The 12,914-nt window shown below is 41.4% G+C and overlaps 1 protein-coding gene across 2 annotated transcripts in view; it reads right to left on the bottom strand.

Moving 5' to 3' along the window:
- Window positions 1–12,914, bottom strand: part of SPAG16 (sperm associated antigen 16) — a 655,515-nt gene that overhangs the window by 364,691 nt on the left and 277,910 nt on the right. For both annotated transcript variants that reach the window (XM_078379135.1, XM_072977750.2), the window contains one exon: window positions 9,226–9,369. In XM_078379135.1, the coding sequence (XP_078235261.1) occupies window positions 9,226–9,369 (144 nt within the window). The remainder of the gene's footprint in view (window positions 1–9,225; window positions 9,370–12,914) is intronic.

Raw genomic sequence — 12,914 nt, forward strand, 5'->3', positions numbered from 1 at the left:
ATTGTTAGTTTAAAAGATGCTACATAAATATTTCTCATATAAATTATTAGACTAATATGCTACATTATGTTCTCCAAAGGGTAAGAAGAATTCTACTATAGAACAGACTACATACCTTGAAAGCTAGCGGGCCATTTGAGGTTTTTAAACATCTGTCGGGGATGGTTTGGCTTTGGATTTCCTGCTTCAGCAGTTGTATTCAATGGACCTTTGGACCCTTCTAGTTCTACAATTCCACTAAAAATACATTTTTAACAATATAAATACACAGTACCTTAAATCCTGTTTGTTCGCACACCCAAGAATTGCAGCAGTGGCAGTTTGTATATGAGGGAGGAACAGGCAAACACTTATGCTTAGGTTTACACTCTGAACTCCATCCATAGTTCTTCAGGCACTCTGTCCACCAAATCTAATTCCTTAAATGTGTTCTTCACTTCCACTGTGTATTCATTAGGGATTTGGTTTAGATTATACCTGACTAGCCCAGTGGTTTTTCCTACTTCCTTCAGTTTGAGCTTATAAGAAGCTGATGATCAGAGCCACAATCAGCTCCAGGTCTTGTTTTTGCCAACTGTATAGATCTTCTTCATCTTTGGCTACAGAGAAATAATCAATCTGATTTCAGTATTGTCCATCTGGTGATGTCCATGTGTAGAGTCACCTCTTGTGTTGTTGGAAAAGAGTGTTTGTGATGACCAGCTTGTTCTCTTGACAAAACTCTATTAGCCTTTGCCCTGCTTCATTTTGAACTCCAAGGCTAAACTTATCTATTGTTCCTTTTATCTCTTGACTCTCTTCGTCAGCATTCCAGTCCCCTATAATGAGAAGAACATCTTTTTTGTGTGTCAGTTCTAGAAGGTGTTGTAAGTCTTCATGGAACTGGTCAATTTCAGCCTCTTCTCCTAAGGGTAAGAAGAATTCTACTATAGAACAGACTACCTTGAAAGAAGGTGTTGTAAGTCTTCATGGAATTGGTCAATTTCAGCCTCTTCTCCTAAGGGTAAGAAGAATTCTACTATAGAACAGACTACCTTGAAAGCTAGCGGGCCATTTGAGGTTTTTAAACATCTGTTGGGGATGGTTTGGCTTTGGATTTCCTGCTTCAGCAGTTGTATTCAATGGACCTTTGGATCCCTTCTAGTTCTACAATTCCACTAAAAAATATAATTTCAGCATCCGTTGTTGGTGCATAAACTTGAATTACTGTGATGTTGAGAGGTCTACCTTAGATTCATATTGAAATCAGTTTATCATTTTTGAGTTTGTATCCCATACAGTTTTTCCCATTCTTCTGTTGACTATGAGGCTACTCCATTTCTTCTACAGGATTCTTGCCACTGTAGTAGATATGATAGTCGTCTGAATTGAATTCATCCATTCCTGTCCATTTTAGTTCACTGATGCTCAGGATATCAAAGTTTATTCTTGCCATTTCCTGTTTGACCACATCCAGCTTACTAAGGTTTGTAGATCTTACATTCCAGGTTCCTATGCACTATTTTTCTTTGCAGCATTGGACTTTCATTTCATTTCCAGGTCCGCAGCTGGGCATCCTTTCGGCTTTGGCCCAACCACTTCATTAGCTCTGGAGCTACTTTTCCTCCATTGTTCCTCAGTAGCATGTTAGATGCCTTCCGACCAGAGGGGTTCATCTTCCAGTGTCATATCTTTTAGCCTTTTATTTCTGTCAATGGGGTTTTCTTGGCAAAGATACTGGAGTGGCTTGCCAGTTCCTACTCCAGGTGGATCACGTTTAGTCAGAACTCTCCACTATGACCTGTCCGTCTTGGGTGTCCCTGCACGGCATAGCCCATAGCTTCTCTGAATTACTCAAGACCCTTTGTCACGACAAGGCAGCAATCCATGAAGGGGATATTGAAGCCTAGTTATAATATTAAGATAGATGCAAGCTTAGAGATTTCAACTAAGGCCAAAAGAAAGGCTGACACTCACTTTGTCATAATCACTGACTTTCTTACACCATGAACATACATAATAATAACTCCATAATAAATTATATATGTTAATAACTACTGCATGGAGGCAAATACACACTTTCTTGACAACATAGTCAAGACAGCATGGGTGATTCAGCTCTAGGCAGTCCTGGATGATATTGATTATGCAGATCTATTTCTGTCTGGGTTCTGACCTGGCTATAGGATAGATAATCACTCTAATGGATGACTTTTATCAGGAAAGACATGTCTGTTATTCTTGCTTGTTTCCTCTGTGACATTTTATACCACTGACCATGTGTAAGAAGGAACAAGCCACAGTCCTCATAGAGGAGGATGAGCCACCCCCTCAATGTCCCATTATGGAGGGCAAAGAGACTGTTTATACCATGTTACCTGCAGTAGTCCACCTGGGAGTACAGGAGCAAAAAAGTAAGAAGGAGAAAGAGAAGAAACACGGGCAAGCAATGGTTGGGACAAATCTCCCAATAGCAGAATGATACAGAGGTGACAGAGGTTGAAGAAAGGATAAAAGGAGAGGTAGATTGGGAGGCAGAGGTAGAACAGGAGGAGAGAGAGAAGGAGAAAGATAGAGAAAGAGAGGAGGATATCCTAATAGGATGGGGATGGTTAGAGATCCCTGGAATCGTAAGAGAGTGACGAAGAAACTTTCCCTTGAGGAAATAGAGAGGAATCAACAGTGCCACCCCATTAGTCAGCCTGGGACCAAAAGAGGCAAGGGAAGAGGAGAAACTCATAGGACGGAGAAGGAAGGTATAGCTGTGCAGGGAGATGGGGCTGAACCTATAGAATGGATTGTCTACATATATCCTAAAAGGGGAGCTCTTTGGAAGAAAGAAGCCCGACCTATACCAACCAGCTGACCTGCGACACACACAGAAGAACCCAACATGGACCGACTAAGAACGTTTTGGATTGAACCCTCATTGGTGAATTATTTACCACCCTGGACTTAAAAGATTATTGGTTTGGAAGAAGCATGTTATACAGACCCATTGGTCCTACTGAAGTTATTATTCACGATGCTCCTTTGTTAGTTAATAAAAGGTTTATGCACCCAGATGAATCATCACCACTTCTTGGGGTAAAAAAGAAGGACTGAGGAAAGTGAAGCCTGAAGCCACTCACACTGTGGTATCGTCCTGGATCAACTCTACGGTTTGGAGGTGGGAGCACTGTCTTAAGAGTTATTCTATTTTTATTTACAGAGAAAGTTCCATAAAACAGTACTGAGGGACTGGATATCACCCCTGACAATATTGCTGTGACTGGATATCACCCCTGACAATATTGCTGTGACTCCTAAGTAACAATGTACTTAGGAGCACATCCAACTTCCATGCCCCCAATGTTTCTCTGTCATTGCCGAATGGTAGTGCTATCACTATCAATTCTTAGCAGACATTTTTATTTTACAAAGGCAATGGATGCTATTCTCAAATACTGGAATGTGAGCAACATAGTTTGCACTTATAACCAGGAGATAGAACAGGCTTTCCTCCAATTACAGACCTATTAACTTAATTGATATTTTTATTAAAACCCTGTTCAGCCATCACTAAATCCATCATCAACACGATTAGAGTGGAGTGCATAGCAGCGCCCTTCCATTAGCACTTTTTTCATGCAACAACAGCTATGAGAGGTTCCTGCTGTGGAGTTCAGTGCAGACTTTCAATATGAATAACAATTCTGAAAAATCTCTGGTTTTGCTCATATGAAGCATGTACATATGAGCAGGATCCCCTCTCTTCTTCCAACTTTTTGACAAAGAAGGCAAGAAGAAACTGTTTTTGGAATGCATCTCCCAGAAACCCTAATCAGCAGAATTAGCAGTGAAGGCTTCTGGGAGTTGCACTCCAAGAACATCTCGGTTGCCCAAGTTTGGGAACCACTGATCTATTGCTGTAGCCTGTCCTATGACTGCACCTCCATTGGGAAGCATTGCAATAGAAGGAAGTTGCACTGTAGTTGCCATGCTATTTTGCAAACCATGAAAAATCGGGACAAATTGTAGGACAATGGTCCACAAGCCAGACCTAACATACCCTCTAATTTTTAGCCCCGTTGGGTGAGGCTCTGCCTTTCTCTCACACGACTTTGCCCTGCATGTGTGTGCAACTCTGCCCCCCCCAATGCACGGGGTTCTGTCATGGAAGGGACCAAAGGGGCTGAAAACATTTGCTGCACAGATGAAAGCTGCATGGAGGGAGATGGCTTACCCACAAGTCCCTGGGGGCCCTCATGAAACAGCAGTCCACTCCCACCACAGAATGCAAATTGGTCCTTTGGAGAGTCAGGGGACACATTGCTTCCCTTTTGTCCTTCTTAGAATATACTCTCAGCTCAGTCACTTACATTGTATCCAAATATAAGGCCAGAATATGAATCACAAAAAACTAACATTCTTTTTAGTGAAACTTTAAATTGGAGAAAATCTTGCAAATGCCAGTCACAAATACATGTCTTCAAAGGCAGGCGAATAAAGGAGCAGTTTTTCTCCCAGTTTTTCAACACTAAATGTTATGAGTACATTCAGACTAGCTTATTGTAATTTTAATAACTGGATGAGGAAGAGTCTAAGCTTTTAACAGCTGTGTGCCGGACAAAGACTAATGAGAAGTCCTTAGGGGTTGAGCCACTGGAAGCCATGGTAACAATAAATGATCAAAATCTTATTAGTATGCCCAGCAGCTCTACAAGTGGTAGTGCACTCTTCTAATTGTTTTCCCCTCTTAATTCCAGAAGTGGTTTTAATATCCATAAGACCAATGGGAATTCTTTCAGCACAAATGCATACATGTACCAGACTCTCAGAATTAAAATAAGCAAACACATAAACTATATGCTTATAGAAAATTATCAAGTTCTCACTCAATAAAGAAGATTCCAGGATTTACCATTTAGCCTGAACAGTATAAATAACCTTTTTGATGCAGATTGAAAGCTAGGTTTCTAGGTAAAGATGTCTAACTTCAGATTCAACTATAGGAAGAGGAAAAATACAAATTGATTCACATCTGGCAAGTCAGTTTTCCCTGGGTGAACTGGCTTTAGCAGGAGTCAATTGAGACAGAAGGAAACTGACAATTAGCTCTTGCCCAGATTTGCAGAAGGTGCAGCTACAGCAGAGCTACCTTAACAAGCTCCAAACAATGGTTGATTAGCAATTTCCTCTTCTCTTTTCCCCCCTTTGGTCTCCTAGGTGCCCTAGCACAACTTTGTTGCAGCTTTGCCACCAAGTCTTTTTTAAAAAATCAAACAACATCATCAGCACTATTAGAAAAGATGTGATGACTACTTAAGACATTTACTGTACAGCACAATCTTGTGCAGGTCTACTCAGAACTTTGCAGAATCCAGGACTATTTTTATATTAATGGTTGATTATCAGGTTGAATGGAAAATTTTTCAGGAGCAGAGGATTCAAATGGCAGCTAGTTTCCCATATGAATGGGCCCGCTATAGTAGCTAAAAATAGAATGACTACAAACCCCTCCATAGAAGGACAGGAAAATGTGTACATCAGCATAAGTGTGCATTGGCCTGAACTGATGTGAAAGCATTTGCTGAAAAAAATTGTGGAAGTCTCAATGGTGGAGGAAAACCTTCAGACTGGAGAAATACTCCAAGCTGATTTGCATTGACTTGTACTGTACATTGTGTAGTCAATGGAAAATAATAGGAATCTGACTATCTCAACCCCAGAGCAACTCCCATATTATATGCCAGTGTAGTCACTCTTCCAGTTTCCTGATTGACATGCTTTTTTTTAAATAAACGAAGACTTTTAAAAAGGTAGAATAACATACCACAACAGCCTTAATTGCAATCTTAAGTACAGTCTAGAAGTAGCTATGCTATCTCAGTGAGAACAAGGTCAGATATTTCATTAATATTTCAAATGATACGTAAAACATTGCACATCCATTCCATCCTTGCTTCTTTAGATACTTTGTTCTAGTGCTCACCTTCTCCTGAGACCCAAAGCTCTCATGTTCATCAAGAGCAACCAAAGCTCTTTTGCCAATTGGCCATGGGTGACATCTTCCTCCCCCCCAATCTTGCTTTCCATGTCTGCTTCTGTTCTACTTCCTCCATCCATCCTTCAGTCTGAGTACATGTTTCACACTCTACTCTCTTACTATTCCCTTTATTTCAGTCTCTTATTACATGGTATATTTTCATGCTCAACATCCAAGCCTTCAGCTTCCTTGCTTCCTGAACACTGCCCCTCCACTTTTTCTATCTATAATGCACCATACCACATGGCTTTAAAACCATTCATGACATTTTCCTCCAATTAAAATGACTGTTCTCTTTCTGCATAGTAAGAGCTGTACCAGAGGGAGGGCAGGGGATCTTCAATATCAGCAGGGACATCAAATCCTGATTATGTTGGGAAATAGTATGTATTAGGGGTGGGAGGGAGAGCCAAGTCACCACACACACAAAAAAAATTCAAGCAAAACTTTGTTAATAAACAAATTACTGTAGGTCCAAACAAGGCAATAAGTACAAAAAGGAAGCCACAGAATGGTTGAAGAAGCAGAAAACAGATAAGTTGGAGCTGGGGGAAGAGGTTGAATATTTGCGATCCCCATTGTTTCTCTGGAAGAATTTCTCTTTGTTTTTATGCAAAGTTTTATTGTGCAGAAGGAGGACATGTGGAGCAGCTGCTGCTGCCGCCACTGGATAAAAGCTGGTACCTCTGGAATGTTGCACAGTTACTGTCAGGGTGATAACTACTGCTCTCTTTTTAATTCTTTTTCAGTGGAGGACTTTGTCTTATACTGAGCCAGATACTTATCTCTCTGTGTCAATACTATAATAATAATAATAATAATAATAATAATAATAATAATAATAATAATAATAATAATAATAATAATAATAATAATAATAATAATAATAATAATAATAATAATAATAAATTGTCATTGTAAATATATACACATACAACGAAATTCACAGACACCCAGAGACCAGACACATGCACACACATAAAATTCCCCAAACACTCCCCACCCACTAAAAGTCCCCCCCTAAAAATACAAACATCTACACCGCAGGCCAAGTAACACAGTCCAACTAATTATTCACTACTGGTGGTCTTTAAGCTCATTATTAATTGCAAATATAGCTCTGGGATAAAAACTATTGAGAAAATGTGTGGTCCGAGTCTTAATTGTTCTATATCTTCTGCCAGATGGTAACAGTTCAAAAAAGTTATAAGCAGGATGGGAAGAGTCTCTCAGGATGCTATGTGATTTTCTTAGACAGCGGGATGTGAAGATGTCATCCAGGGTTGGTAGCTGGAGCCCGATGATATTCTGGGCAATTTTAATGGTTCTCTGTAGAGCTTTTTTGTCCGCTACAGAGCTACTCCCAAACCATGCCAGAATGCCATAGGTTAGGACACTCTCAATGGTGCTACGATAGTATGACAGAAGTAAAGGCTGAGATAAATTTAACTTGCCAAGCATTCTCAGGAAATACAGCCTCTTCTGTGCCTTCTTCATTAGCATGTTGGCATTTATAGTCCATGAGAGGTCCTCTGAGATGTAAGGACCCAGAAATTTAAAACTACCAACTCTCTCCACTTCCTCACCGTTTATGTACAGTGGTAAATGTACATTTCTCTTCCTCCTAAAATCAATTATGAGTTCTTTAGTTTTTTTGATGTTAAGTGTGAGATGATTTTCTATCTACTCCAACCAGCACCAGTATTCCTGCATCTCAGGCAGATATTTTCTTTTCTCCAAGAAATGTTGTGGAATGTACCTGGGAGTTTCAGCAGGCACAACACACACATTGTCTCAACTACATGTTGGCAAAGACTTATCATCAAGTCTTAGACTCTCTTGGAGGGGCAGTGTTGTTTGGCTACCACTAGCCCTTGGTTCTTTGTTTCCACCAGCAAGACGAAAGCTTAGTGGAGCTGGGGAGAAGAAAGATTTCCTGAACAAAAGAATTTCCTGGGTAAAGTGCAAGACTGTAACAGTAGAAGATGCAGTGTTGTTCTGCCTGCTCTTCCAATAAACAAGAAAGAGTGCTTTCTGCCAAGATTCTGTCCTATGACTCTTCACATTGTGGAATTCAACAGGTGACATTAGAACCTATCATCAAGGAAGCAGGACAAAAATTCAGAAACTAGTGGAAGTGGAGGCAGGCTAAGAAGGAAAAGAAGAGAGGTGAGGAAGTAGAGACAGAGAACAGTTCAGTCTTAGAGTGTGATCACATGGAGAAACAGACTGCAATTTGGACTGCTTGTGGAGAGGTCCACATGTGACTGATGATGAGGAAATACACTTCAGCCTGACTCTGGTCCAAACCTAAGCTTGACCTTTTTGGTCCACCTGTAGGGTCTCTAGTTTTGGGGGCCATACTGGAGCTCAGCAGTCAGAAAGGCCACTTTAATGGAGATAACTCTCATTAAAGTGAACCTTTCCAGTGCATGCCGCTGTCCGATTGAACCCTCAATGACCTTTTTTTTGAACCTATCTCTCTCTATTGATGTGAAAAGGACAGAGAGATAAATTCACCATCTTGCATTCACTAGACAATGGGTTATGGCTGATTCTTACTGTTTTGCACTGTAAATTCTCATAATAGTTTACTCAAACAACTGATATAATATTTGAGGACCAGACACTTGTCAATCATCTGTCTCTGGAAAGGGAACTGCATGAATTCCCTTCTCTGAAGATCATCACAATTCGTTCTCCAGATGTTAAAGGGGTCTGTTTTTTTTTTTCTTAAACTCAACTCTACTCTCTGAATTCTAATAATAATTTAAAACGAGTATTCAACTATACCAGTACCTTTTGAACATGCAGAAAAAAGTCAGGAGTAGCCTTGGGCAAGAAGGGAATAAATACCAGTGGGAGACACACAGTTAAGTGTTGAAATAATAAATCAATTATAGTATTTATAAATTATTTGAAACATGTTCCTAGTTTGTCTTTGTGATAAGTACAGAAAGAATTAGCATAGTGAAATCTGAAGAGTGTATTACACTTGGCTAGATGCACAAGCATGTGGAAGAAAGTTTGAAATGTAAAAAATATTGAAAGTAATCAACCTTAAGTTACTACTTTGAAAAGCAAAGAAACACTTATCTACATGTTTCAAAATTCAGCAGAGGGTGATGGGTCCATTCAGAACAGAAAGTAATCAAAACAGGCCAGCTAGCAATGGCAAGGCAAACAAACACTTTTCCAGACTGGATATTTTTGCTAACCTTGGATGAAAGCAGCACCCAGAAAGCCAATCGGTATGACCTTCACCCTTCATGATGATGTTTCCATTAGGAAAGGCCCACATTTTCCACAGGCGATCATCACTTCCAGTAACAACTATATCTTTCCTTGGATGTAAAGCCAAGCTGTGGGGAGCAAAAGGAGGAAACATATTGTAAGAAATAAAACCAAAATATAATGGTTAAGAAACTAAATCAGGAGAATCTTTCAGAAGGTGAGTTTCACATGAATCACTACAATCTAATATGTATAAAACAACTAAATTATTATATTGTAGGTACATCCTAAAAATATAGTACAAGGAAGGAAGGAAGGAAGGAAGGAAGGAAGGAAGGAAGGAAGGAAGGAAGGAAGGAAGGAAGGAATGAAGGAAGGAAGGAAGGAAGGAAAACTGTTTAGAAAAAAAATCCCTAAACCTGCCCAGTGTGGCCTCAGGTCAGATGGCATGGTATAAAAGTGTAAAAAATGAATAATTTTAAAATATATAAATACTTATTTATTATTTATTTACTTAAAATATTTTACCCTGCCTTTCTTCTAAGAAGAGACCCATTACATCATTAAAACATAATATTAAAGCTAAAAACAATGAATTTTTCAAATATCAAACAAATTAATAATATTATATGAAGAAGTTAGGTAAAGCCTTACTAAAACAGATTTAGAAGCAACAAAATGCAAACCCTCTTGTTCTAAAACTTCTTCTTGATGGGCTGTCACTAAAGAAAAGTCTGCATGGTTAGAAAGGTCTTCACTTGTTTGCAGTAGGACAGCAATGATGGGGACAGCCTGACCTCTGTCTTGTCTGGATAAAGTTCAGAGTATTCACCCTCATCCAGTCCATTAGAGAAAGCAGATACTAATCGATTTCTGAAATAGCTTCCTTGGATTTTGATGGGAAAGAGAAGTAAAGTTGTGTGCCATCCACATACTGGTGACACTGAACCCCCAAAATCTGGGCAACTGTTCCCAGTGGTTTTATGTAGATGTTAAATAGCATAGGGGACAAACCAGAACCCTGAGGGACATCACATGTCAGTGGCCTGGGTGTCCAACAGGAGTCCCCAGCACCATCATCTGGATACTCCCCTCCAGAAAAGGCTGGGGCCAATGCAAAACAGTGCCTCCAAGTCCTATGCCAGAGCAATATCATGGTCAATGGTATCAAAAGTTGCTGAAAGGACCAACAGAACCAACAGGGACACACTACCCATGTCCAATTCCCAGCACAGATCATCCACCAAAGTGACCAAAGTGTTGTCTGTCCCATAATCAGATCTGAAATCAGACTGAAATAGATCTAGATTATCCATCTCATTCAGGAACCCCAGGATTTGTCCTTTTGAGCCATTGGGTCTCTGATTTCTAACAGTGAATTCTACACATTTTAGCCTTCTTAAATGTCTGTTTTCCTCTTAGAAGGACATTTTTAAAAAACAAAAGACGGTAGTAAATAAAGTAGCAAGCACAGGCGCCCACCAGTCGGGGTAGGCCTTAAGCAGTTCCGGAGGAAGGGCATCGGGACCCGGAGCCTTACCAGATCTAAGGTGTCCTATAAGTTTTGTTATTTCACTAGTTGTGACTGGGGCCCATTCCGGAATATCGCTAGGTGGGAGCGAGTCGGTTGGCAGTGTGGGCTTGCAGCTGTCGTAAAGAATGGCCAAGAAATGCTGTTCCCAAGTCCCAGCTGGTATATAGGGGAGGTCCTGTGAGTTCTTATTAAAAATAAAAGAACCTGAAACCACCTCCCAGAATTTTTTGTTGCTACCTGAGTTGATAGCCTGAGCTAAATGAGACCAGCGGTCCATTATAGAGCGATGGTGTAGCTTCTTAATGGCTATTCTGAGGTGGTTTTCCAACTCGAAATATTGAGAAGGGAGCTTGGAGGCCCTTGAGGATCTGTAGTTATTGTAGATCCTTCTCATGTCATGCTTCAGGGCAAGACATTCCTTGTCTAACCTAGGACATATGGCCGGAGCCTGTCTTTTCTGAGGTTGTTGAGGAAGTTGGCCAAGGCTAGCTAAGATGGTGTCTAATAGATTCTCAAACCCTTTGATGTGATCTTCGGGCTTTGATGAAGATAACCAATTGAGGGAGCCTTGCGGTGACATCTCTGGATTAATTACTTTTTCAAAGAGATGTTTTGCTCTATGGTTCCATTTGATTCTAGGTAGGATCAATGGGCACTCCTCGAGGGCGATGTTGGTCAGAGCAGTAGAGTCTGCATTGAGAGCAAGGCTACAACATAAGGGGAGATGGTCACTAGCTAAGGGCTCACCCACCCTGAATTCAGCCACGCATGGTAAAAGGGAAACGGGGATCAAGATATAATCTATTGTGCTGGATCCCCGGGGGGAGATGTATGTGAACTCACCCTCGCTGTCGGACTCTGTAAGGCCATTTAGCCAGATTAAACCTCTAAGTAGACAGAGTTTTGCCAAATGAATTCCCGCGTCGTTAATTTGGTGGTCTTTAGACTGCCTCTCAGCAACATATAGATGTAAGGGGGAAGCATCACTAAATGTATCCAGGACACGGTTGAATACGACCTCGCCCTGGCCTACTCTGGCATTAAAGTTGCCTGCTAACAGCAAAGGAATCCCTGGAAACCTAAGATCCAGATTGTCTAAGGCATGGCTCAAGGCTTCCCATTGACTGGCCCTGTGAGACTGAGAAGAGACTGGGGGCATGTAGACATTGGCTATCAAGAGTTCTTGGTTCCTGGTTTTAAGTTTAATACCCTGGATTTTACAACTGCCATCAACTGTGAGCACGAAATCTGAAGATAGGGAGTCAGCAACTAATATTGCTAGACCCCCAAATGGACGGCCCTTTGCCATACGCCTTTGTGCTGGAAGGGAGTATGAGGCATATCCTGATAGTAGTATAGAATGAGCTGCCCATGTTTCTTGGAGTAAGATAATGGTATAGCCTCGGAGGAAATCGCTGAACTCAGGGTCCTGCAGTTTCCTGTACCACCCCGCCACGTTCCAGGAAATCAGTCTGAGGTCAACAGATGGGCCAATGGAGGGCAAGTTGGCAGTATGTCAGTTTGCAGACAGCAGTGGGGTACACATCATCGGCTTCAGCGGCAGACTGTCTGCATATGGGACCACCCTGGATAGGTTGTCTGCAGTCAAGGTAGCCGAGGGTTCGAGCAGAACCAGTGGGACCGTAGGGCAGTCACTGAGATTCTCGTGGTTGTGAATGTCCACGCTCACCTTAGCTGGATTAGATGAGGAGCAGGGCACTTGCAGTGATGTCAGTGGTTCCTTGCTGAGAGTAGGGGGCTGAGAGAGATCACTGTAGCCTCTGTTGTCGTGTCCTGGCTGGTCATCCTGCATTCTTTGTGCTCCTCTGGTGAACTGGGCACCAGTAGACAGTGAGGAGGTTAGCGACAAGGGGCCCACTAGAGTGCAGGTAGTTGTAGGCAACACTGCCTGGGTGTATTCCTTATGTGGAGGGGTCCTGCCCTTGCAGGCTTCTAACCTTATTGTAGGCTCATTGGAGATCGACGAGATAGAGGCGTTCGTCCCCCGAGGGGATAAGGATCCTTCAAGGGTGCTCTTGGGCTGGGAGGATTCGACCAGAGTCCTCAGCTCCTGCCTTAAGGCCTCTACCTTCTTGAGCACCAGATTCTGGTTTTCTCGTGGTAGCACTTTAAACCCAT

The sequence above is a fragment of the Pogona vitticeps genome, chromosome 1 (genome assembly GCF_051106095.1).
Source record: "Pogona vitticeps strain Pit_001003342236 chromosome 1, PviZW2.1, whole genome shotgun sequence".
NCBI classification, from domain to species: domain Eukaryota; kingdom Metazoa; phylum Chordata; class Lepidosauria; order Squamata; family Agamidae; genus Pogona; species Pogona vitticeps.